General features: G+C 43.8%; 2 protein-coding genes across 5 annotated transcripts in view; one reads left to right on the forward strand and one right to left on the reverse strand.

The window, feature by feature from the left end:
* RTF2 (replication termination factor 2) overlaps positions 1 to 26,416 on the reverse strand; it is a 29,952-nt gene extending 3,536 nt beyond the window's left edge. Inside the window, exons 1-6 of one of the 4 annotated variants that reach the window (XM_024750283.1) lie at positions 26,288 to 26,416; positions 22,499 to 22,593; positions 21,567 to 21,660; positions 19,700 to 19,839; positions 15,996 to 16,074; positions 1,531 to 1,572 (exon numbers count right to left, since the gene is read on the reverse strand). In XM_024750283.1, the coding sequence (XP_024606051.1) occupies positions 1,546 to 1,572; positions 15,996 to 16,074; positions 19,700 to 19,839; positions 21,567 to 21,660; positions 22,499 to 22,593; positions 26,288 to 26,356 (504 nt within the window). In that variant the 5' untranslated portion in view covers positions 26,357 to 26,416 and the 3' untranslated portion in view covers positions 1,531 to 1,545. Of the gene's footprint in view, positions 1 to 1,530; positions 1,573 to 5,015; positions 5,911 to 6,147; positions 6,175 to 15,995; positions 16,075 to 19,699; positions 19,840 to 21,566; positions 21,661 to 22,498; positions 22,594 to 26,287 lie in introns of those variants that run through there. The other 3 variants (XM_024750281.1, XM_024750284.1, XM_024750282.1) reach the window with 3 other exon arrangements.
* LOC112403012 (beta-1,3-galactosyl-O-glycosyl-glycoprotein beta-1,6-N-acetylglucosaminyltransferase 7) lies at positions 2,357 to 7,764 on the forward strand. The gene is made up of 3 exons (XM_024750285.1): positions 2,357 to 3,706; positions 4,639 to 4,734; positions 7,300 to 7,764. Exons 1-3 carry the CDS (start codon positions 2,737 to 2,739, stop codon positions 7,521 to 7,523), a joined length of 1,290 nt encoding a protein of 429 aa, XP_024606053.1. The 5' UTR covers positions 2,357 to 2,736; the 3' UTR covers positions 7,524 to 7,764.
* Positions 26,417 to 27,508: the final 1,092 nt, after the last annotated feature.

Here is a 27,508-nt window from a genome sequence, read left to right on the forward strand (position 1 = left end):
CCCCTTCCCATGCAAAAGCTAAACACAGGAGAAAATGTAACCAACTATGGTACATGGTTTACCTTTCACCAAAATTCTTTTTTTTTTTTTTTTCTTTTTCTACGGTATGTGGGCCTCTCACTGTTGTGGCCTCTCCCGTTGCGGAGCACAGGCTCCGGATTCGCAGGCTCAGCGGCCATGGCTCACGGGCCCAGCCGCTCCGCAGCATGTGGGATCTTCCCGGACCGGGGCACGAACCCGCGTCCCCTGCATCGGCAGGCGGGCTCTCAACCACTGCGCCACCAGGGAAGCCCCACCAAAATTCTTAACAGAGAAGCAGTTAAAAGCTTTATTTTCATTTCAAGAAGGTGTTTCCGTCCAACTGAATTTCTGTTTTTATGATACATGTTGTGTCTATTTTAGAGACCAGATATGAAATGTGTTAATTATAATGATGACTGTGCTTATAAAAGGTATTATGTAATTTATAAAAATGCCTGTCAAATTATGCCATAACGTTCTATGCTTGGGGCAATCAACATTTACCGAACCAGAGTAAAACGTAACCTGACATATTTGGGCAGTGGTTGTTTTATTTTTGAAGCATGATGGGCAAAAAGAAACTATACAATGAAAATAAATACATTTTTAAAATCCACAATCAGTATTTACAGTTTTTATGGGCTCACAGTTTAAGAACACAGGATAACTCAAAATGCTGCCTTGTTAATGCTTTATCCAAATGGCATTTGCAATAATGATGTGGAAAGGTAAGGGACTAATGTCAAATCTGAGATAAACACTGGTCAAAAGTAAATGGGGGGCTTCCCTAAACAGTGAGAGGCCCACGTACCACAGGAAAAAAAAAAAAAAAAAGTAAATGGGTTTTAAAAAATTTATTTTTTATTTTTTATTTATTTTTTATTTTTTGCGGTATGCGGGCCTCTCGCTGTTGTGGCCTCTCCTGTTGCGGAGCACAGGCTCCGGACGCACAGGCTCAGCGGCCATGGCTCTACGGGCCCAGCCGCTCCGTGGCACTTGGGATCTTCCCAGACCGGGGCATGAACCCGTGTCCCCTGCATCAGCAGGCGGACTCTCAACAACTGCGCCACCAGGGAAGTCCCAGTAAATGGGTTTTTAAAAACAGGAAGTAGGGGGACTTCCCTGGTGGTCCAGGGGTTAAGAATCTGCCTTCCAATGCAGGGGACGCGAGTTCGATCCCTGGTCGGGGAACTAAGATCCCACACGCTGTGGGGCAACTAAGCCCACACGCTGCAACTACTGAGCGCAAGGGCTACAACAGAGAGCCCACGCGCCACAACTGCAGAGCCCATGCATTCTGGAGCCCTCGTGCCACACCTAAGACCCGACGCAGCCAAAAATAAAACAAATAAGTATTTTTTTAAAAATAGGAAGTAGGAACAAGCAACGATGTGACTTTTTACAGAAACCTAGAGACAAAATTCATAAACAAGGGAAAAAACTACTAACAATATAGACATTTTACCTGATCAATTTTCTTCCCTAAATTCCAAAGGATGGTCTTTGCATGCCAATAATAATTAATTAATTAAAATACTTCTTCATGCATCTCTGTAGAGTTCAAGAGAGGAAACTAAATTATTGTCAAATAATTTTATTAGATAAAGATATCTTGTTTTTAATCACTGAAGCCTTCTCTAAAAACAATTCATAAACTCATTTCAACAAGTTGAATTATGTGATCGCAAAATTTCTCTTGATTTGTTGTTTTCTTTATTGGAAAGATATATTCTCATAACACGATACAGAATAATGGCGTAAGATAAATTCTGAATAACGCAGAACAGGACAGTATCTATGTCCAAAATAAATATTTGAGATTTTTATCTGCCAATAAGAGGGCAATGACACACGAAAATTAGTCATCAGGGAAATGCAAAGTTAAACCAAAATGAATTACCACTACGCACCTATTAGACTGGGTAAAGTTTTTTAAATTGACCATACCGAGTGTTGGTGAGGATGTACAGTAAATGGAGCTCTCATACACTGCTGGTGGGAATGTAAAATGGCACACCCACTTTGGGAAAAAAACCTGGCAATTTCTTAAGAAGTTAAACATATACCTGTATGCGAGCCAGCCATTTCACTCTTAGGTATTTACCCCAGAGACACAAAAACAAAGGTCTACACAAAGACTTGTGCACAAATGCTTACAGCATCCTGTAATATCCTAAAACTAGAAGCAACTTCAGTGTCCTTCAACAGATGAACAGATAAACAGATTGTGGCTCATCCATTTCATGGAATATTGCTCAACAATAAAAAGGGAAAAATGGTGATAAATGCAGTGATGTGGATGAAATCTTAAAATCATTATCCTAAGTGAAAAAAAATCCAGGCAAAAAAGTACATACGTATAACTTTGTTTATATAAAACTGTAGAATATGCCAACTAGTCTACAGTGACAAGAGCATATGAGTGATTGCCCAGAGACAATGGTGGAAGGAGGATGGAGTAAAAGGGGTCCAAGAAAACTTTTAGGGGTAAAAGAAATGATTGTTATCATGACTGTGGTGACAGTTTCATGAGTATACACATATATAAAAACTGATCAAATCATACACTTTAAATACGTGTACACCAATAGAGTTAGCAGGGACGGGGGGTGGATAGAGTTAACAACACCCTAAATTCTGCCTGTTGTTCTTTTAGGAAGCTTAGAGGAAAACATTTCAAACCATGGTAATAAGAAGGCGACTGGAGTTCAAAACATGAGCCAGCTGCGAGCCACAAAGCCAGGTCTTCTCGTGTGCGTAGCCATTTGCGTCTTCATTTTTCTTTATTTAAGGAATACAACTCCTGAGGAACCAGAGAAGGAACCCACCTACCCAGCAGTAGTGGAATGTGGCTTTTATCCAGATGAACTGTGTTCGGCTTTGTTTGAAGGGAAAGAGGTGGCTCCCCAAATTGCAAAATTCTGTAAAAACCCTCATGGATCTGAAATACTTGCTCATTTACACAGACCAGGAAATTGTTCCAGGATATCCCAGGAGCTGCATTTCATAACCAGACCCCTGTCTGCAGAAGAGGGCACCTTCCCTTTGGCATATATTATAACTATTCATAAGGAGCTGGCTATGTTCGTGCAGCTTCTCAGAGCTATTTATGTGCCTCAAAATGTTTACTGTATTCATGCTGATGAAGAGGCCCCCAAGAAGTATAAGACTGCTGTGCAATCCCTGGTTAATTGTTTTGAAAATATTTTTATTTCATCAACGAGAGAGAAAATGGCTCACACTGGCTTTAGGAGACTACAGGCAGATATTAATTGTATGAAAGATCTAGTCCATTCCAAATTTCAATGGAACTATGTCATTAATCTTTGTGGACAGGATTTTCCAATCAAAACTAACAGAGAAATCATACACTACATCAGAAGCAAATGGAATGATAAAAATATAACTCCTGGAGTAATCCAGCCACCAAACATTAAATCCAAGACGAGTCAAAGCCATCCCGAATTCACCCCTGAAGAAGATATCTATGTACCTCCAAATGTAAGATTCAAAGATGAACCACCCCATAACTTAACAATTTATTTTGGAAGTGCTTACTATGTACTAACAAGGAAGTTTGTGGAGTTTGTACTAACAGACACCCGCGCAAAAGACATGCTTCGGTGGTCTAAAGACATCCACGGCCCAGAGCGACATTACTGGGTAACTCTGAACCGACTGAAAGGTAAGAACAATCCAGCAAAACAGTGTCTGTTCAGGCCAGGGGCAACAACAGGAGAAGTGTATCCTTAACTGAAGATTCTTTCTATTTCGGCTCTTTGCCTTGGTAAACAGCTCTGCGTTCTGTAAGACCTTCCACTGGGGTAGTCCAGGAGGGTCTTTGCTTTTAGGGATCTGAGGTTTGCCGAGAGAGCGCCGTGTTCCCACATCAGGCTGGCTGCTTTTGCTCCCTCTCCAGAAGGAAGTACCAGCACTCCTCAAATAGAGCCCTTTGAGACTTCTGAGCACAGATCTTTGGAAAGTTCTTCCTTTCTTCCTTCACTTATTAGATACTGCTGGATACCTACTAGTGCCAGGTATCGTGCTAGGGGCTCGTTAAGAATGGAAAATATTAAAACTAGTAATTTTGTTTGTGGCTAATATGATACTTCAGATAGGTTTTCTTAGAGGTAGAGGGAAATCTGATGCACTACTTTAAATGGGCTTATTTGCTCTTTCTATAAAGCTGATTGGCTCTTATTGCGAATGTGGCTTCAAGCTTGAACAGCTAAGCGAATCAGTCAGTCCAGGCGACAGTGCAAACAATGAAATCCAGCAGAAATGGGTTAGGAGCTTTTTAAAACCTCTCACATCCACTGAAAATCCTTTCAAATCACCCCCAGAGAGCTGTTGCGGAGAAAACGCGATCCAAAGAAACCCAACATAACACGTTGTCAATACTAGGTGAGTTACTAGGGATGGTGGAAGGGATGAAAAGTGAAATCTAAGCACAAAGACGGAATACGGGACCTCGCTCCACCCTGATAATACCACAGGGGCAGCACACACCCCGCCCCCAGAAGCGTTAGCCTTTCATCAGATGAGAACATGCATTCGGAATGAGGCTGGGCTTCCCCTTCATCTGCTCACTGTATGCCCGCACGTCCTTTCCCTTAGATGCTCCAGGTTCCACCCCAAACACTGGATGGGAAGGAAACGTTCGAGCCATTAAATGGAAAAACAAGGAGGGAACTGTTCATGATGGCTGCAAAGGTAAAAACAAAACCCAAGGGGGTTCCCTGGTGGCCTAGTGGTTAGGATTCTGGGCTTTCACTGTCGGGGCCCGGGTTCAGTACCTGGCCTGGGAACTGAGATCCTGCAAGCCTCGCAGCGTGGCCAAAACAAAAATAAAAACAAAACCCAAGGGGGTTCCCTGGTGGCCTAGTGGTTAGGATTCTGGGCTTTCACTGCCGGGGCCCGGGTTCAGTACCTGGCCTGGGAACTGAGATCCTGCAAGCCACGCAGCGTGGCCAAAACAAAAATAAAAACAAAACCCAAGCCACAAAACGCCTTCAAATTTTATAAAAACTGTACAACTGCTGCCTCGAAAACAGTGGGAGAAGACTTGACAGTCATGTTTACTGCAATCTGGAAGAATTAGTGATGATCCAACTAGCACGGTGTCAATTTTTAAAAAACTTTCCTTTGAATTATAATATCCAGACAGAGAAGTAGACAAATTCTAAGTATCTGAGTCGATAAATTTTCACAAAGTGAACACACAACAGGGCTGCAACTTTTAAAGTTTTAAGATGAAAACACATGAGCTATCTGGCTTGTCCCACCTGCTCCTAGAATTCAAACCCTAACATTTATTTAAAATGAGTTCTCTGTCTCCCTGGGTCTCTTTACTAGAACAGACGCCTGAGTAACACAGGTATATGCTCCTCGGTGGGGTCAGCCAGCTGCCCCCATACTTCTTACGCAGTTCTTGCTGAAAAAAGGTCTCTTTGCTTTGCCCTCAGGAGATTCTCCCTGAGGGACTGTGAATTCTTTTGCCCCTTTGTCTTGTGTGCCAGAGGCTTTAGTGACCAGGGCAATACACAAAAGCCAGATCTGGGGTGGAGGAGAGGACATCTCTGTTCTGTGAAGAGTCTGGAAGAGAACTAGCTGGCTGCAGAGCAGCTCTCAGGTGCATCGGTTCGGGGAAAACACCTCCGGAGTCGAAGAGCTAGAACTTGGCTCCCGGGAAGTTATCCGTGCTTCCTCTCTGGGGCCGGCGCTCTGCACCCCTGAACCCCCAGGGTGAGCAGACAGTCTCAGGGAGGAAACGATGGATGACAGACAATTCGCAGCATGATACGGACGAGTCCAGTAGAAAGATGGCAAGTTCTCTGGTTTACTCCGGGGAAGGAAAACAGAGCGTGCTTGACGTCTCTGGGGCCACAGCTGGTGGTGGACAGAGAACACGGGAAGACTGGAGCAAAGCCGTGTGTGAAGGCGGCTCCGGCAGAGCACGTGCTCTCCAGGGATACCTGGGCCCTGCGCTGTCTGTCTACAAGCAGCTCCCTAACCACCACGGGAGCTACTGCAGAGATACATAACCTTTTTTCACAAGGCATCTGGGTACAGTCCTCGGGTCTGAATACAGTATATCAGATAATGCAAAATAAACTAGGTTCGCCCAGTTTCCAAGCTGATTTAAAGACTGACCTAAAAGAAACAGGTTGTGGACAAACAAAAAATGGAAAATCTAATACCAGAACAGTTCAGAGACAAACAATCCCCGCTGCCATGCACACAGCCATCCTCCTGAACAGGTGCCAGGTCAGAAGGACTGGAATAATTTTCTAGTGTTTTTAAAAGGTAGATATGATTCAGCTAGGGGGATAGTCACATAGAAAGAAGGTAACAGTTAAACGACAGACTAACAAACAACCCTGGCCTTTCTTCAGACAGTAAGTGGCTCGCAGGGGTTGACAGGACTGGCGGATAAATGCTCAGAAAAGGAGAGGCTCAGATTCTTCCTGAAAAAGTGATTCACCAATGGTATATAAGATGTCATGGGGCTTCCCTGGTGGCGCAGTGGTTGAGAGTCCGCCTGCCGATGCAGGGGACACGGGTTCGTGCCCCAGTCCGGGAGGATCCCACATGCTGCAGAGCGGCTGAGCCTGTGCTCCGCAACGGGAGAGGCCACAACAGTGAGAGGCCCGCGTACCGCAAAAAAAAAAAAAAAAAAAAAAAATAGAGTAGGAAGAGTCAAGCACAGTGTCAGACACATAAAACGTGCTACTGAGTTCACTTCGAAGGAGTCCAATCAGTACTGGATTCAAACTAGAATTCCAATTTTAATTACTTTTATTTATATCAAACTCACTCTGCAAAACCAAAAGAAGGTTGAACCAATAGAAGGCTGAAGCATTGTGTTGGTTGTTAAAACCAACACAACTCTTATGAACTACCCACAACCGAGGAAAATAGTTGAAAAGTTCATGGAACTTAAAAGAGCAGCTATCAGAACTTAGGTGTTATCTGGCAAATGATGGCTGTTACTTCCCCCTCGTGCTCATGACTAGCTAAAATTCTACAGTATTCACCTAAAGTAGCCATTAAACATTTCAGAAATCACTAACCAAACAAATGAAAGCTTCCCTTCCATCATGAATTCAAAATTCAACATAAAAGCCCCTGTCAAAGCGATCATGGAAACCCCATTTAATCTGAACTGGCATGAAGCAGAGAGGCCTTACAGATGACCTTAGAAGTGCATCACTTTTCCACGTGGATGTAAACTGACGAGGAAACAAAGGCAGCTAAGTTTCTGTGTTCCCTTTGCAGGCCACTATGTCCAGGACGCCTGTGTGTATGGACCAGGAGACTTGCCCTGGATCATTCAATCACCTTCTTTGTTTGCCAACCAGTTTGACTCGACCGAGCCTCTTGTGGTCTCATGCTTGGAGCGGTGGCACAGACTTAAAGTTCTAGGGCAGGCGGAGGTCCCTGTGGAACCACACTGGCATTTCAAACGGGAGAGTCATTTTCATATGAAATTGAACCGCTGAGCTGGAAGTTATAGAGAATGTTTGCTTTCTTACTGGTATAATTCTGTTTCCCTAACTTGAAATCAGAGAACATTCAACCAAAAAGAATGGGAAAATAATTCCTTGACACAAGTTAGTCCTGAAATGAGTTTAGAAACGTGCTACCAACAAGACTCTGCTATTGATTATAGGCCACTTTTACGGCTTTGAGAAAGAAATCACAAGAGAAAAAATAACTCAAAGTCCCACTGGTGACTGGGTAAGTGACCTGGAGGCTCGACTGCCTCACTTAACAGCTGCTGAAAATCAAAGTCCCCCAAACACTTAGATTCAGGCTCAGGTCAGAATAAGAACATATCTTGTCTTAAAGATATACTACTGTGGATGAGATTCTAAAAAAGAACAAACTCCCACAGAAAATGGGAGAAAATATGCTTATCTCTGGCTGGGAACAATGTAACTTTGTTCTGGAAATCCTAGAAAAGCATGGAAGAGTCTATTTCCTTTGGGTAAAATAAAATTCTGGAGTTGAAACACAACTTCCTACAAAGGCCGCCCTAGGTCCCTGCAGCCGTGCAGCTGTGATGATGCAGTGGTCTACGTCTGCACAGTCTGATCCCAGACACAACCACGGGGAGAGCCGGGCATCTGAAACGTGGCTGCAGTGGCTGTAAGTGAACCTTCACTTTTAAAATTTTAATTAATTGAAATCTAAATAGTCACATGTGGCTGATGATTACCATACAGAACAGCACAGGTCAAAGGCATGAATGGTCTTAATTCTCTCTACTCACAGATTCAGGTCTGCCAAAAGTCCGCGAATCTTTGTTGTTTTGTCGAGGACTTTTAATATACTCTCATTCTAAAAAAGAGCTCACGGCATCATACAAGGCTGGAAATATACAACTATTAAATAGCACAACTTAAAACAACTAAAATAAAGGAAAAGCAGGAACCACAGGAGAGGACACTAAATAAATACATGTATAATTCAAGGGCGAAGTATAACCCCTCAGTGAACTGATGCTTCCCAAACAGAGAAATGAAATGAAATCCACTCAATGAAAATAGCCCTTGAAAAGGACGAAAACTACATAGAAGGAAAAGAGGCTCTGAAAGCACAGCCCACAAATCAAACCCAAGCTACCCACAGCATATTAAAATCTCTGTTTAAACAAACATTTCTTCCCCAAAGATACGTAATCCCAGGGAGAACACACAGTAGAGGGTTAAGACCGTCAGAGAAGGGCATGAGAGCCCCAGACAGCTCGGTGCAGCCTCCCTGCTCACAGGCAGACATACAGCTCACGGCCATGTTCCGACTGGCTGTTCCGAAAGCTCAGGTTCACCACAATCATGTCCCTTACGTTTCATCACAACTCATTTGCAAGTAAGTGCACACCCCATTGCATTTTTAAAATTAAATAAAATAAAAAATAAAGGAGAAGCTTACATCTTTTCAAATTACTTAAAAGATAAGCCTTCCTTCATTTCATTTCAACGTCAACTCAAAGAACCCAAATTCAAACACATACCTGCCCTCAGAGGGCTCAAACATTATAATGGAAGAAGTCATCTCAGTGAATCCTTTCAGTAACAGTGAGATAAAATAAAAATAATAAACTAACTAAAAGGCACGGTGGAATGAAGCAGCATGAGATTCAGGGAAGCACAAGCTGGGTTTCGGTGGAGCGTCAGGGGACAGGCCAGGGAGGCCAAGGTAAAGCAGCAGGCTCCGTGGGGATCAGAACCAGGGAGAAGCCGCTGCTCTCTCTACCCTGACTCAGCCTCTGACTGTTCTCATTCATGAAGTAAAAGAACAAAATTAAATCGTATGTAAAACACGTCTGAAATACATTGCTACAGACTGTAACTTAAAGGCAACCTGGAGGATATCAGGGATACTGGGATGATCTCTTTAACTTTCTGGGGAACAGAACCTTCTCGCTAACACGCAGTCTACTGTTCAATTTTTCTATTGTATTTTTCTTCCATGTAGAAGTTTACAGCTGCCTGTGCTGTATATGATTTCTTGAGGCTTAATATTCACAAAGACCATAAAGACAGTAGCAAGGAAAAGCGTGAAGGAGGCTGGGCCCGAACAGGAGAATGTGCCAACCGCTTTTGAAGAGAACTCCTTCCTTATTTTCTCCCCTTTCCACTCCACCCCCTCCATGACAAGTACTCAAAACAAACAAACAAAAGGTATACGAGTGTAAATTTTTGTTTCGCTTCTGACTTTAAAATATCCCCACACCGCGCTCACCTGTCACAAAGCCTCAATAAATGAAGCCAGAAGGCTAGCAAGTCGAATACTGCTGCCCACACCTCTAACACCCAGATCAGCTTCTCAAGCTTTACTGTGCATACAAGTGCCCTGGGGCTCTTGTTAAAATGCGGTTTCTGATTCTGCAGGTCTGGGGAGGGGCCTGCGAGTCTGCATTTCTTAAAAAACAAAAATACAAAAACCTCCCAGGCGATGTCAATATTCGCAGGACCATGGACCGTGTTTTGAGTAACAAGCACATCATTTATTTTGCAACCTGTGATTACTCCAATGTGTTTCTTCTTATTACAAGAAGGGAAGAACATAGTGGGGAATACAACTAATTTTTCGGCTGGTGCTTTGCTGACAGTGAAAACAAAGAAACCTAGCAAATACATCTCTTTGGACTCTGTTTACTGAAATCAAGTGTGCACACCATGTGTTTTAGACACAGAACCAGAGCTACTTCAAAACCTGGAGTCTCTTCTAGGGAACTGAAAAGCCAAATGTCGATGGAACTACACAGGGAAAAGCAGAGAACGTGCACACCCTCAGTATCACGGAGGTTCCTGACACTGTTCGTTTTTTTTTTTTTTTTAAATATCACATTCTATCGTGTCTGTTTACTTGTTTATTCCTTTCTGTTTCCATGGGAAGGTGTCTTCCTTTTTTTGTTTTTTCCTTTGGCCGTGCCGCGCAGCATGCAGGATCTTAGTTCCCTGACCAGGGATTGAACCCGTGCCCACTGCAGTGGAAGTGCGGTCTTAACTACTGGACCGCCAGGGAAGTCCCTGACACTGTTCTTATGATGTTGGTTCCTCTAAATTTCAGACATTACGTAAAACATGAAAATATTTGCTTTAGACTTTGACACTGTGGCCTTATCTTCCCTCATTCACATTTTCACGACGCACTACAGCTCCTGAAACTGCGCCATCACTCTTCCTTTTGCTAGTTTGGCAGAAGTGGCTCCTGTTCACCTCTTCTTCCTGGGCGTCCAGCTAGACTATAATCCCCAGGCTCCTGCATGTAGCTGTGGTCACGTGACTGAGTTCTGGCCAATGGAATGTGAACAGAAGCATTAAGTAGGCCTGGCCCATAAAAACCTCCTAAGCTAGATGCTTCCTTCTCTGTTCCCATCAGCCAACTGAACGGAGAATACTCTAAACACCAGAGGAGGTCAGACCTACAAGACAGAAGAAGCCTGAGTCCTTGAGTTTCCCTTAAAAGAAAGCTGCCTAACCAGGAGCTCTCACCGTTATTAGCCACTGGAATTGGGGGGCTGTTTGTTACAGGACGTAGCCAACCTTGACTGATATACTTAGTATTACTAAACTTTGGAGACTTGAAATTAGAAGTACGAGCTTGATTCCTAATGACAGTATACGAATTTGTCACTGGATTTTTTCATTTAAAAATGTCATTGTTTGGAATTTAGGTCTAAAAGGAAAGCGTCCAAAAATTTACTACAATTCCTTTGTTTTACATACTAGAATCTGAAGCCCAGAGAGGTGAAGTGATTTATACTCCCAAGCCAGCCAGTGCTGATGTGTGAACCAAAACTGATATATATCAGGCTCTCAATGTCGGTCCTGTGAGTGCCCGAATGAATGACTCCCACTCAAGTGTGCCACTGACTGACTGTCCCATGCTCTGATTTTCTAAATTGTATAGTGTTATCGGTTGAATTATGCTCCCCCCGCCCCGGCAAATGTCGAGGTCCTAATCCCCAGTATGTCAGAATGTCACCTTCTGCAGGCGCAATTAGTTAAGGTGCAGTCACTAGTGTGGGCCCTAATCCAACCCGACTGGTGTCCCTATAAAAAGGGGAAATTTGGACACAGGGACAAACTCCACAGAGCGAAGACAATATGAACAGACACAGGGAGAAGCGGCCACCGACAACTCAGGCAGACAGGTCTGGAACAGATCCTCCCCTCACTGCCCTCAGGAAGAACCAACCCAGCCAGCATCGTGACTGCAGACTTCTAGCCTCCAGAACTGTAAGAAAATAAATTTCTGTTAAGTCACCCAGTTTGTGGTACCTGGTTATGGCAGCCCTAGCAAACTAATACGCAGAGTATTCAATCTAGCTACGTTGCAAAGGCAATTTTTAAGGAGATTATACAAGTGAAAAGAGTAAAATATTACTCTTCTGATAACAGATTTATTTTTAAGAGAATTTTGTCCCTGAGGTGTTCCTGGACTCCAGCCAGGGTCCTGTCTTGACTGCAGGTGGTCTCAACAGCCCTGGCAGCCCCCATTAGGAGGCTGGAGGAGCCGGTGTCCGGTCCTCAACTGGTCTTGGCTTCTTGCGCAATCCTGATGCAGTTGCTTCCCCTTTCCTCCTACTTCCTTCCTTTCCCTTGAAGCGCTCTACGTAGACTTTCAGACGTTTACTAGCACTTTGTTCCCAGACACCAACAAAATGATTTCAGAGTTCCCTTGCAATGTTGCACTTCCATGAAATAAAATCAACTTCTCTGCAGAGCTGTGAGCAGACACTCTTATTCTGCTTCAAGTCTGTCAAGATGCTTATGGATGCCTGAGGTCAGCCAATGAAGAGGACAATTGCATGCCAATCTAAGAAAGCTATCCCTGTGGGTCAGGGAAAGAAGCCTGACTGCTTTCGATCCCCGAGTCCCCCAGACCTGCCTGCCCCTTAGAATTATTCTGGGAGCTTATATAAAAGTGGAACTCCGTGTGGGCTCCACACTAACCCTGAAGATTCTCACGAGGGGTCTGAGGTCGGGAGTGGGAACTTAGCAAACCACTGTGGGGATTCTGCAGCCTGGGTTGGGAACCACTGATTCAGGACACTTGGCTGCTTTAATAAATTTCAGCTTCATTTCCCACCTTCTCATATTTATATCCTTTCAAGTAAATTTCCTCAGTGTGCCTGCGGATGTGTCTAACACTCAGACAACGCCTCGCGCACTATTTGTGAAAACACGCACACACTTGGACACAGAACAAATGCGAGCGAGGTTCCTTTCCTGCTCGCAGGAAGCCCAGGCCAGCTGAGCCGTTTCCCTCACGATACTTCTCTCTCAGGCTCCTTTTCCTCACCTGCTGTCAGATTCTTGCTCTTGTTTAGTCTTTTCCCTCTGCCCATACTGCACAGACCTACACCCCGCTGCTCCCCAGGCGCTGTGCTGCTGCAAAGGCGTCAAGGGCCGCCTGCTGCACGCCCCCCGAGCTGCCCCTCTGCCTGGCACTCAGAGCTTCCGCCAGCAGTCTGACTCACATCTCTGGCCTCTCCCTGCTCCTGAGCGGCTGGGGCAGGACTACATCTTGAGGCCCCATCTTCACAGGCTGCCCCGGCACTTCCTCCCCTGAGTGTGACAGCTGCTCTCCTCTCCCACACATTCCCTTTGCCCACAGCGCACCCACCATCACTGATAAGGGCGTCTCTCAAACTTCAGGTGTTCCCCTGCCTAAGGTACCATCAGTATCTTAATATTTTTCGTTAAAGCTACCCATTGTTGGGCTTCCTTGGTGGCGCAGTGGTTGAGAGTCCGCCTGCCGATGCAGGGGACACAGGTTCGTGCCCCGGTCCGGGAAGATCCCACATGCCGCAGAGCGGCTGGGCCCGTGAGCCATGGCCGGAGCCTGTGCTCCACAACGGGAGAGGCCACAACAGTGAGAGGCCCGCGTACCGCAAAAAAAAAAAAAAGCTACCCATTGTTTTTACTTAAATTTACTTTAAATGTTGACTTTATATTCATACCATATGTATAAAAACAGTACCCCTTGCCATAAATGTAAAGAAAGCATAAAAATGCAGAGAACACAAACATATCTCTCGAGGCCCTGCCTGCCAAAGCTCTGAGCGTAAGGTCCGCTCTCTCCTGGGAGCTCAGTGAGATGTATTGAAACCATCCAAGGACCAAACGGAGACTTTCTCCGCAAGGCAGGCAGGCACACAGGCAGAAGGTGCGCCAGAACGGGAGCCACCGTCCTGCTGTGCAATGTCCCACTGGGGCGTCTGGAGTCCTGTCTGTGGAGCCCTCACACCAACTCGCCTACACCCGCAGCCATGTCCCACTCTCTGGGAAAGCCTGACCCGTGAGAACACGCTCTGCCTTCAAGGCCTAACAAATGTCTCCTCCCATAAAGCCATTTCTCACCAGCACAGCCAGAAAGTTCTCTGGCCCTTCAACTCCAGTAGCATCCTTACATCCACTTGGCAACTGGCCTCAAAAAACAAAACAAAATATGATTTTTCATGTAACCTGATTCCTGCACGACTGCAGTCTCCTTGAGCACAGGCACTGATTCCTTCACATCCCATCCTCCCTGGGAACACCTGTAGCATCGTCGTGAACACAGGAGACATAATAAATACTGGACAATAAACGACATGAATCAATTCCTGAATGCATTCTTTGAATTCCTCTTTTTTTGGCAAAAGCTTAATGAGACAGATTCCAAATTCTCTGATGGCTTGATCCGTAATCACCCCAAACTGGAAACAACTCCACGCCCCTCCCTGACTTCTTCACTACCAATCATCTTTTGTCTGTCTTTAAGTCTCAAATAAATGGAATCACATTTGAGCGTATCCTCCTCCACGTCTGACTTCTTTACAGAGAAATCGTTCTGAAACTAAAGTACATCCAGCCTGGCCGAAAGCTGTCCCCAGCTTCCCACTGCTCTTAGGGTAAAATCCACAAGCCCCAGCGCGGCCACCTGGGCCCTACAGAAGGTGGCCCCTGCCTCACCCTCAACCTCATCTACTTCTCTCCTGTCCCCACTGTCCACCGCACTCTCTGCTCCTTCAACTAACGAAGTCCTCCGCCACTTCTGAGCTTTGGCTCAGACCTCCCTCGGCTGGCTGCTGTTCACCCTCGGGTCTTAGCTCAAGGCCCCAGAGGCGCCCCCGCCAACCCCCGCTGAGGGGGCCTCTCGCCCTCCGGCACCTCACCCTCTGCGCTTCCTTCCTGGCAGCTGTCACAAGCGGTACTGCCTTGTTCGGTTACCTGAGTGTCTCTCTCTCCAACTGGAATGTGGGTCCCATGAAGGCAGGGACTGGATCAATCTTATCTACAATGTACGCCACCCCACGTGCCTAGGACGGTACTGCCCATGGCAGCTGTTCCACGATAGCTACTGGATCAAAGAATAATTCACAACAGGGAGAAACAGTACCAGGAGGCCTAAGGAAATCCAAGCAGAATTAATGTGGGTGAAAATGCAGCCAGGAGTTGTTGGTATCCATGACATTAAAGTAAATGCCAGGCTCCCCACGGACCGGCGGAACACCCAGACACAGACATCCTGGGCTGCAGCAGCAACCCCGTGAGGGCAAAGCCCTCAGTACCACCCTCGCGTGAGCTGAGCAGGCGCGCCCCCACGTGATGGGTTCGCTCACTCCCGAGGGCGTCTACTGGGGACGTGCGACCTGCGCTGGGGAGAACAAGGCTGGCGGGGTGAAGGATGGACGAGCTTTGCTCTCGCTCTCAAACACTCACAGGTGGAGCACGGGATCACGAGGGCAGCGAAGATACACCACGTGAGGCTATAATGATGGATACACGTCATTATATACTTGTCCAAACCCACAGAATGTACAGCACCACGAGTGAACCCTAATGTAAAGGGGATGTGGGTGATGATGGGGTGTCAATGTAGGCTCACTATCTGGAACGAGTACACCGCTCTGGGGGGGATGCTGATAATGGGGGAGGCACGTGTGAGGGTAGAGGATACAGGGGAAACCCCTTACTTTCCTCTTAATTTTGCTGTGCACCTAAAGCTGCTCGAAAAAATATAAAGTCTTAAAAAAAAAAAAAGAGTTAGAAGAAGAAACTCTCATGGTCCAGTAGGGAAAGCACCACCTAACTAGCAATTACACTGTGATGAGATCAGTGGGATAATAAGGTGCCCAGGGAACAGGGAAGGAGACAGCAGCAAGGTTCACACAGGAAGCAATGGCTCCGGAACTAAGGTTCGGGGAGCAGGACCCCTCCCGCTGGCAAGTCACGGTGGAGGGGACAAAGGCACAGGAGAGGACAGGCGGGCAGGGACACATCACAAGAGGCGGTCTCAGTCTCTACTTCCGGCAAGGACGGGAGTAGAAAGGTTTTAAGCAGAGAAGCAACTAATTAGATTCATGTTTCAGAAAGAATTGAAAGATGCTGAAATGACACATGGAGGGGGGACCCCAAACCATCTGATTTCTTCAGCTACTGGGAAGGAGCAAATGATGTATGTCAACAACTCACCGTGTGACAAACTTCTGCTTTTATCTCTTTCAGGGCTCGTTCAGAAAACACGCAACCACAGCACCGCAGGAAACAAAATCTGGAGAAATAATCCAACATGGAGAATGACTTAAATAACAATTTAAAAATCATTACCCACGTTATCAATTAACATTTGTTTTGTTTACACAAAGGCCAAGAACCTCAAAGAAAAAAATGGTTATATTTGATTCCATCAAAAAAAAAATTCAGTGTGTCCTAAATAAATAAAGTACTTAAAACACACACACACACACACACACACACACACACACACCGCTTTCTGAAAGTCTGCCTTACGCCACTTCATTTTTACGAAAGACCTACATTAGTACCTATTTTCGCTAACGGAAAGAAATCCAAAGTGGATTTCTCCTTTTATGAAAAATGGCAAAAACTAAAAAATGGCATTCAGCATTTGTTTTGCAGCGAGCTGTTATACAGGCAGCTCGCACCCCAAGCTCCTTCTACAGGAACTACATCCAGCATCTCAGAGTCAAGCTGCCATAGCTTTGAACTGTGTCTGTGACCATCTGTGCTTTATCCCTATTTATTCTGTGCATCTGCTAGCAAGATGTGTCTTAAGGGTAACTGCTTCTTCGATTTACGCCATTTCAGCTTAGGAAAGTTTTCTTAGTCACTTAGGAAAAGCTCTACTTTTCAGAGAGAGGAGAAACTTGTGTGCTGAAATTAAAACCACAAACATAGGCCAAAGTTCCACTCCTACCCCCTTGCAATAATCCTTTAGAAAAAAGACTCTATCAATAAAAATAAATAAAGGCATTTTTTTAAAACACCACAAAAAGTCAAAAGACAGAATAGGAACTCAGGGAGAAAATATTTTAAACACATATGAGGTTCAGAGTTTATGAATATTCAAAGAGGTCTATAAAAGCAACAGTACACAATATAGAAAAATGGGTAAAGGGCATTAACATGCAGTTGACGAGAAATATAAACAGCCAAAACACATAAGAGATGCTTAGCCCCTACTTTTAATTACAGAAATGCATTTCAAACAGGACATACAGTGTTTTACTTATCAGGCAATAATGAAAGAGTCTGAAGGTATACAGCTGGAAACTGTCTGAGGAAACAGGCACATTTGTTGGTGGGTGGGTACAACATCTCAGGACAATGGGCAGTAGTATGAGGTAAAGCATCACTCTGCAGACTTTCTCCTACAGAAACATGCCCACAAGTGTGCACACGCACAAGTACGTATTTATGAAGTTGTGTAGTACAGCAGGGAAGAAGAGGAAGCCACCTAAATGCCCATCAACAGAGGACTGGTTAAATAAATATGAACTCTCACACAGCTATTAAAAAGAATAAGGTGGGACTTCCCTGGTGGCACAGTGGTTAAGACTCCATACTCCCATGGCAGGGGCCCTGGGTTCGATCCCTGGTCCGGGAATTGGATCCCACATGATGCTGCAAGTAGGAGTTCGTGTGCCACAGCTGGGGAGCCCGCGAGCCGCAACTGAGGACCCTGTCTGCCACAACTAAGGAGCCGGCGAGTTGCAACTAAGGAGCCCGCCTGCCACAACTAAGACCCGATGCAACCAAATAAATTTAAAAAAAGAAAAAGAATAAGGAAATCTGTATGTATGGCCAAGAAAATGTTTAAATTAGACAGAGAAGTAGAAAAAAATAAGGTTACAAAATATGTGTAATATGATTCCATGCCGGTGGGAAGCATACATGTCTATTTGTGTCTCTCTTGCAGAGGTGCAGGGAAGTGTGTTGTGTGTTGGGGTTGCAGAGGTCTGTAGGGGGCGTTAGACACCGAACAGCTAACAGTGCTGTCACTGGAGGCTAGGGTGGGGCAAAGGTGCAAAAAGCACTTTCACAATTTACTTCTTTTTAATTTACTTCTTTATTTATTTTTTTATTTGGCTGTGCTGGGTCTTAGTTGCAGCATGTGGGATCTTCGCTGCGGCATGTGAACTCTTCAGTGCAGCATGTGGGATCTAGTTCCCCGACCAGGGATCAAACCTGGGCCCCCTGCATCTTAGCCACTGGACCACCAGGGAAGCCCCTCACATTTACTTCTTATGTTCCTCTAAAAAATGTCACCATAGAAACTTTCTCCAAACTTTTCACCATAGAAACTTTCTCCAATTTCTCCATAGAAACTTTTAATCCTAGGGATTATAGCAGATGCAGATTGCTCTAATGAAAACCAAATTAATAACATTGTACTAATATTCATTAAATGTTGTTTAGGACTTAAAAAAACCTGCTTTATGAATGCTTACTAAGTATTAGTGATTTAGGAACTGTTTTTTCTTTAAACAAAGGCTAAATGTTTTTATTATACCAATAACCTATTTCTATTTTTCTATACACTTAAATCTTTATTATACAAACGTTATTAAATATACAAACTAACCCCCAAATCAATTTTCTAGTGTGGAGGCCCTATTAACAGCAAGAGGGCAAAGCCAAAACAGGCAAAGCTCAATTAACCAAGAAGAGAAAAAGGAGAAGAGATTCATCAGCAAATGAAAGGGAAAAAACCAGGGCAAGCCACAACTGGAGCAACAGGCTACAGGTAACCCCTGCTCAAGACACCAGAGTTGAGTCTGTTTCTGCTAAGTTCCTCTTTTGGGGGTGAACCATGGTTTTCTTAAAAAGAAGTGGGAAGCCAGATACAAAAGGTCACATATTGTGTGATTCTATTTTATATGAAATATTCAGAATAGGTAAACCCACTGGACAGAAAGCAGATTGTTGGTTGCTAGGGGCTGGGGGGAGGGGGCGTGGGGAGGGACTGCTTAATGGGTAGGGGGTTTTTACTTTGGGGTGCTGAAAATGTTCTTGAACTAGATGGAGGTGATGGTTGCACAACACTGAGAATGTACTAAATGCCACTGAAACATACACTTTAAAAAGATTGTGAATGTTATGACTTTCACCTCAAAATAAAGTGTACGTACACACACACACACACACACACACACACACACAAAGCAGGACAAGATTAGGTACATGAATCTCATTCCCCAGAATATTCCTCTTGTGAAATTTAGTCTGGACTACCAGCTATTAAAGATATTTCTAAATGGTGGGAAAGAAGTTTAAAGCTTTGGCAAAGTGAGACATCCTATAAAAAGGCACCTACTAATGCACTCGACGTTCGTATTTTTTTAAGGGGGAAATATACTTACTTACTTACATTTGCAATATAAATCTCAAGCTTAAGATTTCTGGTGCTCTAGCCAGAGGATCTGTTAGCTACAAATTCAAAGCAAGTTATCATCATCAACCGGGCCTTTCACTGACCGATCAACCACACAGGTTCTGTAAGACCGTTTTCCACTGCAGAGTTGTAAGCAATTGTTAAGGAAATGGGATTTGTTTGATGGGAAGTATCTGTCCTTTACTTTGTTTCCCATAGGAGAAGACCAAAGAACTCAACTCAAGTCTCTTAAGTGTCACAAGACAAAATTTTAAACTCCCTCTTTACTTTAGGTTCTCCTAACCTCAAGAACAGAAAGCTGCAGACAACAAAGAGGCCATGTTACACGTGGCTGGTAGGGAATGAACATGGTCTTGTGCACTACCCAAACCAAAAGACACCTTAAAGAAATCCGTGTGATTATTAAGCTTCGGCACAGATCCTAACAGCACTGGGATTACTCACCCAGACTCCACATCATCTGCCCACATCCATTACTGACCTGTGTCGGCCATTCATCTCCAAGCCCACAACAGGGCAGATGAAACGTGCCCGCTGGAGGTCATCGTGTTTGTCACCTTTAGTGTTTCCTTTATCTCCTTCCCAGGCGGGGTTATCAGAAAGCCTCAGTTCTGTCACATTCTGTGAAAAAAACATGAATATTTTAAGAGTTCCTTTGACAAATGGATCATCTTTGGCCTTAATTATTATTCTAGTCCCTTCCCATCCAAACCTCTTTTTCTACTTTCCTTTAACATCAATTAACATGGAAATAAAATTAAACCATAAGTTGTGATAGAAAACAAAATTTTTTAAATGCACTGTCTAGCAAATAATTAATTTCTATTTTACAAGCATTTTGCTGTATAAGGCAAAGTAACTTCAGACATGAGAATTTACCCCACTAAGAGAAGAAAGCTTTGTATTAGTTTCATCCAGAAAGGAACACGTTCTTCCCTGGCTGATGAAGCCTCACTGAGGCTGTTCATATTACTGACCAGCCACGTTTATTTAACAGATAACTAGACGGTAAAATCTGTGAGGCCATGGTCTAATGAGTCCAAGGCAGAATATTAGCTGGAGATTACTGTCACACTCCAAGATCCAGCTGTTCCGGTTTTCAAAATTCAGTTTTACAAGGAGTGACTTAACAGCCCCACTTCAGCATTAGAAGCATTTCTTCATATTTAACCGCACCATTTGATTTCAACACTCCAGAGAGCAGCTGAGCACCTTGAAAGGAAAGCCACCACATACGGGGTCGGCTTCCTGCTTGTGTGTTCATCAAGTTCTCTGCTCAGAGTATCTGTGGACTATTAACTGCAGTAATAATAACCTTTGCATTGTTTTATGTGAATCCTTTTGTCTTTACAGTTGTGATTTCTTGGGAAAAAAAATTTTGCATTAAAATTAAAAGTTCAACCACATACATTATATATTGTGTTTTAAGTATAGACTTGTATAAGTTAATTTCAGTGATAATCACATTTTTGAGATAAGATAATTATGCTACTATGGGTTTTTGAGAAATGAATTCTCTTCCCTGGCAACAGTCAGCATGGTTACCTCTACAGCACTACCGACAGCTACATCTCAGAATCACTAATTTGTCTGAAATAAACATATTCTGTAATTACCCCGAGAACTCAAACAAAAAGCCTATTATAATAATAAAAAAATTTTAAAAAGAAACAGAAGGAGGGAAAAACTCAAAGCCTTAGCCTGGGAGTCAGGGGCTCTGGATCTAGTTTAAGCGCCCCACTGACTAGCCATGAGGCCTCAACATGTCATACACAGCGAGTGTTTTCACCTGTCAAGCTTGGTGGTTCTCAAATTCTTCACTACTTTGATTTTTCTCCCACTGACCAGATTTGAAAGATTCTGTCCTCTCAACAAACTTCCTTTACTAAAAAGCTTGTTTTTCCACTTTTATGAAAGAACTTTCAGAACCTCTAATCAGCAGGAGATAACCACTATGATTGAATAGTTATCCACCTATAAAAATCTCTAATTCTATAAAAGTGTCTTCCAAACCAAAATTCGAGTGGCTGAGTTTTAACTATAAAAATAATGCCCCCCAAAACCTATATAGCACAATATACAAGTTTCGAAGTTTTGAAACTTGTATACTACAGTTTCGAAGTTCTTTCCCACATATGAACTCACAACAGATTTATAATCCAGGAAGTACGGGTGTGAGGACTTCCGGTTTGAACTTCAAGTGACTTGCCCCAAATCACACCTTTATTAGGTGGCTGGGTGGGACTGGAATTCCAAATTTCCAAGTTCAGTCTAAAATTTACATGAATTCTATAAAATAAACCCTAACCACTGAAAGCCCCGGAGCACTTCAGAATCACCTGTCTTACCTTAATGCTTTTAATGTGAGAGGCTGCCTTCCCAAGAGCCTTTTCAGAAGACTTGTCCAATAAAAACTCAATGATGGCATCTTTGTTGTAAAGTCTGCAACAATAAAGATCAGTCAAAACATTCTGGCAATAATCAACCTTCACCCAAAGGAAGGAGACTAAATCGAGTACAATCCAAAGTCATTTACGTCTGATAACAGAAATGCCCTGCACTCCTAAAAAAAAGTAAATTTAATCCTGTATCAACCATTTCCAAAGCATACAAAGAAAGAAACTAGTTTAAATAAAGGGCTACAAACTGGCAGTCTGAGGACTGAATGTGACCTGAACAAGGCTTTTTTAAATTGGGAAGTTTAATATAAAAGTACACATTTTCAACTTTCCCTGAAAAAAAGAAAAAAAAAAAAAACAGATGTTCTGGAATCAGTCTACAATCTTGAACTGTAACAACAGGCTGGAACTGAATAGCAGCTACCCTTAATTTGCCTTTTTTGTCGGCCGTGCAGCACAGCTTGTGGGATCTTAGTTCTCCAGCCAGGGACTGAACCTGGGCCCTTGGCAGTGAGAGCGTGGAGTCAGTCCTAACCACTGGAGCACCAGGGAATTCCTGCAGCTACCCTTTAGACAGGATGTGAACTCTCCAGTTTCCCCCAGTCCTCACCATTCCCTACTGACCCCACATGGGTCCTTCATGCATTTATCTTTATAACTTAACTCCTAACGGCCCCTGAGTTTTCAACCCATGGATTAAATAAACCAAACTGAATAGAAAAGTGCAGAAGTATGTTCTGAGACAGGGAATGATAACCGAGGCTTCACAAATTTGCTGGTGATCATTCACATTTGATGGATCAAGAACAGCATTTATACATTAAACTTCTTTTTAAGATCATTTAATAAAAACTCGTCTCCATTAAGTAAAGGAACCATACCTGCCAAGTTCACAGGCAACTATTGGTCGTCTTAATATTTCTTGACTTAGAGTACAGTAGTTCCACTGGGCCACTAACTCAGCATTCTTGTCAACCTGAGAAAAGAAAAAAAAATCCTGTCAATTAATTTTCACCTCTGAAAGACACATGGTCCACAGTTCCACATATAAAGGCTTATTCAGTAATACCACACTGTGACAATTTTTTTGTTTGTTTGTTTTAAAAATATTTATTTATTTGGTTGCGCCGGGTCTTAGTTGTGGCTCACCAGCTCCTTAGTCATGGCTCGAGGGTTCCTTAGTTGCAGCATGCGAACCCTTAGCTGTGGCATGCATGTGGGATCTAGTTCCTTGACCGGGGATTGAACCCAGGATCCCTGCATTGGGAGCGCGGAGTCTTAACCACTGCACCACCAGGGAAGTCCCACGATTTTTGTGTTTTAAATCAAAGATAGTGACACACGAAGTTGGGATTTAAAAAGTCACACGTAACCGACACTACGTCAAATAAAGGCCTCTCTATACATGACATGTACAAAGAAACAGTTTACGTCAAGTCATTAATTGCTTATGCTAGTTACATATTAATACCTGTATCTTAACAGTAAGTTAGGAAGGCCATACAGAGAAAACAAGCAGTACAGGTTAATTCCTAACAATGGGAAAGGCTCCAAAGTTGTAGCAGAATTTAAGGACAAAGAATTGAGAAGATAGGCATTTTTTTAAAAAAACAGTTCAGCACAGACTGTATAATTCTTTATAAAATCAGCAATTTAACAGAAGTGTTTTTTGCCAACTGCTCACTATGTGGCATATCAAGCCATTACCCACAGTACAAAGATCCAGATCTGAGACCTTCCAGAGCCCTCAAATGATATTTTCTCCTATTTAATATTCCATGTCCCACTCTTTCCTCTTCCTAAAATGTCAAACCTGAATAATGTAACAGGATGGCACATTTGAAAGAAAACAGGAAGAAAAAATTTTTAATTCCCTTAAATTTAATTTTTGCAGGAACAACTACTTCAGTGTTTACTGTGTGCCGGGCACTGTGCCGAGCAGTTTCAGTGACTTGCCTTTTCCTCATAAAACCTTCTGAGTTAGGATGTTTACCCTTGTAGTTGAGGAAACTGACATACCAAGAAGTTAAGTTACACGTCAAGGTCACAAACACACAAGCAGACCAAGGAGCTAGGATAAAAAGCCAGGCAGGGGACTTCACTGGTGGCACAATCGTTAAGAATCTGCCTGCCAATGCAGGAGACACAGGTTCGATCCCTGGTCCAGGAAGATCCCACGGGCAACTAGGCCCGTGCACCACAACTACTGAGCCTGCGCTCTAGAGCACGCGAGCCACAACTACTGAAGCCCATGCCTAGAGCCCGTGCTCCGCAACTAGAGAAGCCACCGGAATGAGAAGCCCGTGCACCGCAACCAAGAGTAGCCCCTGCTCACCGCTCACCGCAACTAGAGAAAGCCTGCACGCAGCAACGAAGACCCAACGCAGCTAACAAAAAATCAATTAAAAAAAATAAAAAGCCATGTTCAGCAAGTTTAGGATCTACTTTCCAGATTACTCCTTGCCCAGGAATTTAAAAATTGGTCCCCCCAAAACTTCTGAAAACATTTATTCTAGGGTCACTCTTTTCAGGGCAAGGTATCAAATTTGAGTAATGTTTTGGGCCAGACCCAACATACCACATGAGTGATCAACAAATGTTATTATTTATCTATTTGAAAATGTAAGCTCTACAAGGGCTGGACTCTGTTTCCTGCTGCATCCTCAGGGCCTAGAATGGTGTATACGGTAAGCACTTAATAAGTGTTTGTTGAGTGAATAAGGATAATAAAACTCCATCCTGCCTGGGCACTCTAGTTGTTTCAGATCACCCTTTTTCTTTTCTATCCCCTTCTGACACCTATTCTTTGCCAAGCCTTTCATTTAGCTACTTCTTCAGCTCTGGGCACAAGTTAACAAAACTGAGCTGAATACTCTTTGGGTAAAAGCTTTCGCACACAAGTGGTAACTACCCAGCATTAATGTCTGCACATGTTGGTATGATTAGAGGGTACGCTCCATCCTCCTGGGTGTTCATTCACTCTCAAATTCCACATATTTGTTGGGTGTCTACTGTGTGGCAGACACATCACAGGGGTCACAGAAATAAAACATACAAGGACCCTGTCCATATAGGAAAGAGACAAGAACAAATATAGTGATAATCATTATAAAGAAAAGTAGGGACTTCCCTGGTGGTCCAGTGGGTAAGACTCCACGCTCCCCACACAGGGGGCCCGGGTTCGATCCCTGGTCAGGGAACTAGATCCCGCATGCATGCCGCAACTAAGAGTCCACATGCTGCAACTAAGACCCGGCGCAGCCAAAATAAATAAATAAATAATTTTTATTTAAAGAAAGAAAAATAAAGCAGCACAAGAGGATAGAGTGATCAGAAGTGAGATGTATTTTGGCTACAGTGGACTGAGATAACATTTGAGTAAAGAACTGATTGATGTTAAAAAAACAAAACAAAACCCAAATGATATGACTATCTCAGTGAAGAACATATCAGGTTGAGGAAATTATACTCCAGGTTGAGGAACAAGGCCTATGTAGCTGGAACAGAATGAAAGGGCTGGAGAAGGGCAGAAGATGAGGTAATTACATCAGACCCTGTCTGACCACACAGGGTCTTGTGGGATTCTTTTTCTGAATACAATGGGAAGCCACTGGAGTGGTTTAAATACAGTTGATATGTGGAGTTTATCTTTAAAAAAGACTTCTCTGGCTGCTGAATGGAGACTCATGGACCATCCACAATGTGCCAGCCACTTGTATTAGGTGCTTTACACACCTTCTATTATTATTAAAAAGTAATTACTAGTGCTAACTTTGAAATCCTGAATAACTGGATGTGAATCCTGGTTTCATTACCTACCAGTTGCATGATCTTGGTCACGCTACTGACTCAATTTCCCTGTTAGTAGCGGAAATTATAATACATAATTTGCTCAATTACTGGTGAGAATTAGGGATTATTCACTCATTCATTTATCCACTATATCTACTGCACCAGGAGCTATGCTAGTTGTAGAGGGGGTAAAAGGTGCAGGCTCTGCCACCAGAAGCTTACCATCCTCTGAGATCAACATTAATCAACCTGAAAGCAGTCTACATGGTTGTTAGATAGTTTTAAAGAGGAGGACCTGAGGACTTCCCTCGCAGTCTAGTGCTTAGGGCTCCGCGCTTCCACTGCAGGGGGCACGGGTTCGATCCCTGGTCGGGGAACTAAAATCCCACATACCCCTCAGCGCAGAAGAGAAAAAAAAAAAAAAAGAGATAAGGACCTGATCTCATAGGTAACGGTTTGAGAAGACTTCACTGAGAAAACGAGGTTAGTGTGTACAAAACTCAACAAACAGCAGCCATTTGTATCACTGTTACTAGCAGCAGACAGACTTCAAATCCTGGTTCTGCCACTTACTAGCTTTACAACTTTCTCCTCCTGAGCCTCAATGTCCATGTCTTCTGACAGTATGTACCCGTAGAGCTGTTTTGAGAATTACACGAGATACCCCATATTATGCGCACTGCCGGGTGAATAGCAACAGCACGCACTCAATAGAGGCCCGTTATTAACACTGTGGTTAATCTTGAGTTCTCTGAAAGGGATAAATGAGCACAGTTGCGTGTGGAAACCCGCTGGCTCCCCCTCCCACCTCCTTTCGTCCCCTGGGGGCGTCCGCGTGCCCCACTACCCCCGGGCCCCACTGGACCCATGTCACTGACCTTCTCAACCTTCTTCGGTCCCTTCACCAGTTCATGCCTCTTGGGGATTGTTCCCCCGTCGCAACCCATCGCAAGCCGGGAGTCAGAGTCCAAAGTAAACCCCTACAGCCGCAACTTCCGGGCTGCCTAGCGACTGTAGCAGTCACTTCCGGCGCGCCGCAGTGACGCAAAACGCCCGTCGCAACGCGGCGGGGTGGGGTGGGGTGGAGTGGGTGGGGCTTTTGCCCCGCCCTGGTTGCCATGGAGAACATCGCTAGGCGCTGGGCTTCGCCCCAAGGCGGGAGAGGCTGCAAAGCGCTGAATGGGCCTCGAGTGCCAAGCAGGGTGCGGAGCGTTCTTCCACTCCCTCGCGGCAGCCCGTCGGGCCCCAGCCTGTCTGACTCTGGGCAGACATCCGTAGGCTGGGGAGCTCGTGGAGGGAAGGGCTGCATTTTATTCGTGCAATTAGTGATGAATATGGATGGAACTGTTATTTCAGTTAACGTTCATGTGTTCAAAAAGAGAACGTATCTTTTTAGTGAGCATCAGTTGTGACCTAAGCACTCACAACAAATCCTTTGAAGTGATATTATGTGAGATTATGGGGGAGTAAGATTCTCTAAGGCCTGAAACTTTCTGATACTGCCATGTATATTTTATACATATGAAATAGTGCACACAGTTTGTACATGTATACATTTCATTCACAGCAGACTGAAGCCCAGGCAAAAGTATTTTACTTATTAAAACGCAGGTATATAAAAAAATTAAAAATAAATTAAAGGATAAAGGAGGTATAATTAACAGACTCAGGTATAGTTATAAAACGTACACTGATGTTTTGAAGAGACAGGCTGTATCATATCTATAATGAGAACACAAATCCCTTGCAAAACCCCTGTTAAAATCCATGATTGTCTGCTTTCATGCTCTTGACCATCTCTCCATTTGTTCCTTTAATTATTACAAATATTAGGGGAAAGCTTATCCACTGCAAGTAAAGCCGACCATTTATGAATGGATGTTACCACGTTGACCAAAGTTAAACAGAAAATATTCCCCACTTGGGAGCAGAAAACAAAGTGTATGTGGATATGAAAACTTCAAGGGCTATAAGATTGGGTTATCTGTTACTGCAATTAATGGGAATTAAAAGAAAATAAGCCCTTTAATCAGCTGGCCTCTCATTGGCTTATGATTTATCTTTATGCCCATGACAAGAATTGTAAACTCCCTAGGGAC

Source organism: Neophocaena asiaeorientalis, unplaced genomic scaffold (genome assembly GCF_003031525.2).
Source record: "Neophocaena asiaeorientalis asiaeorientalis breed wild unplaced genomic scaffold, Neophocaena_asiaeorientalis_V1.1 scaffold606, whole genome shotgun sequence".
In the NCBI taxonomy this organism is placed as follows: Eukaryota; Metazoa; Chordata; class Mammalia; order Artiodactyla; family Phocoenidae; genus Neophocaena; species Neophocaena asiaeorientalis.

Coding starts and splice junctions, on each gene's coding strand:
- LOC112403012 (XM_024750285.1), top strand. CDS start 2,737: ATGAGCCAGCTGCGAGCCACAAAGCCAGGTCTTCTCGTGTGCGTAGCC. Junction 3,707..4,638: donor AACTCTGAACCGACTGAAAG/GTAAGAACAATC, acceptor CCTTTCCCTTAG/ATGCTCCAGGTTCCACCCCA. Junction 4,735..7,299: donor TGTTCATGATGGCTGCAAAG/GTAAAAACAAAA, acceptor TTCCCTTTGCAG/GCCACTATGTCCAGGACGCC.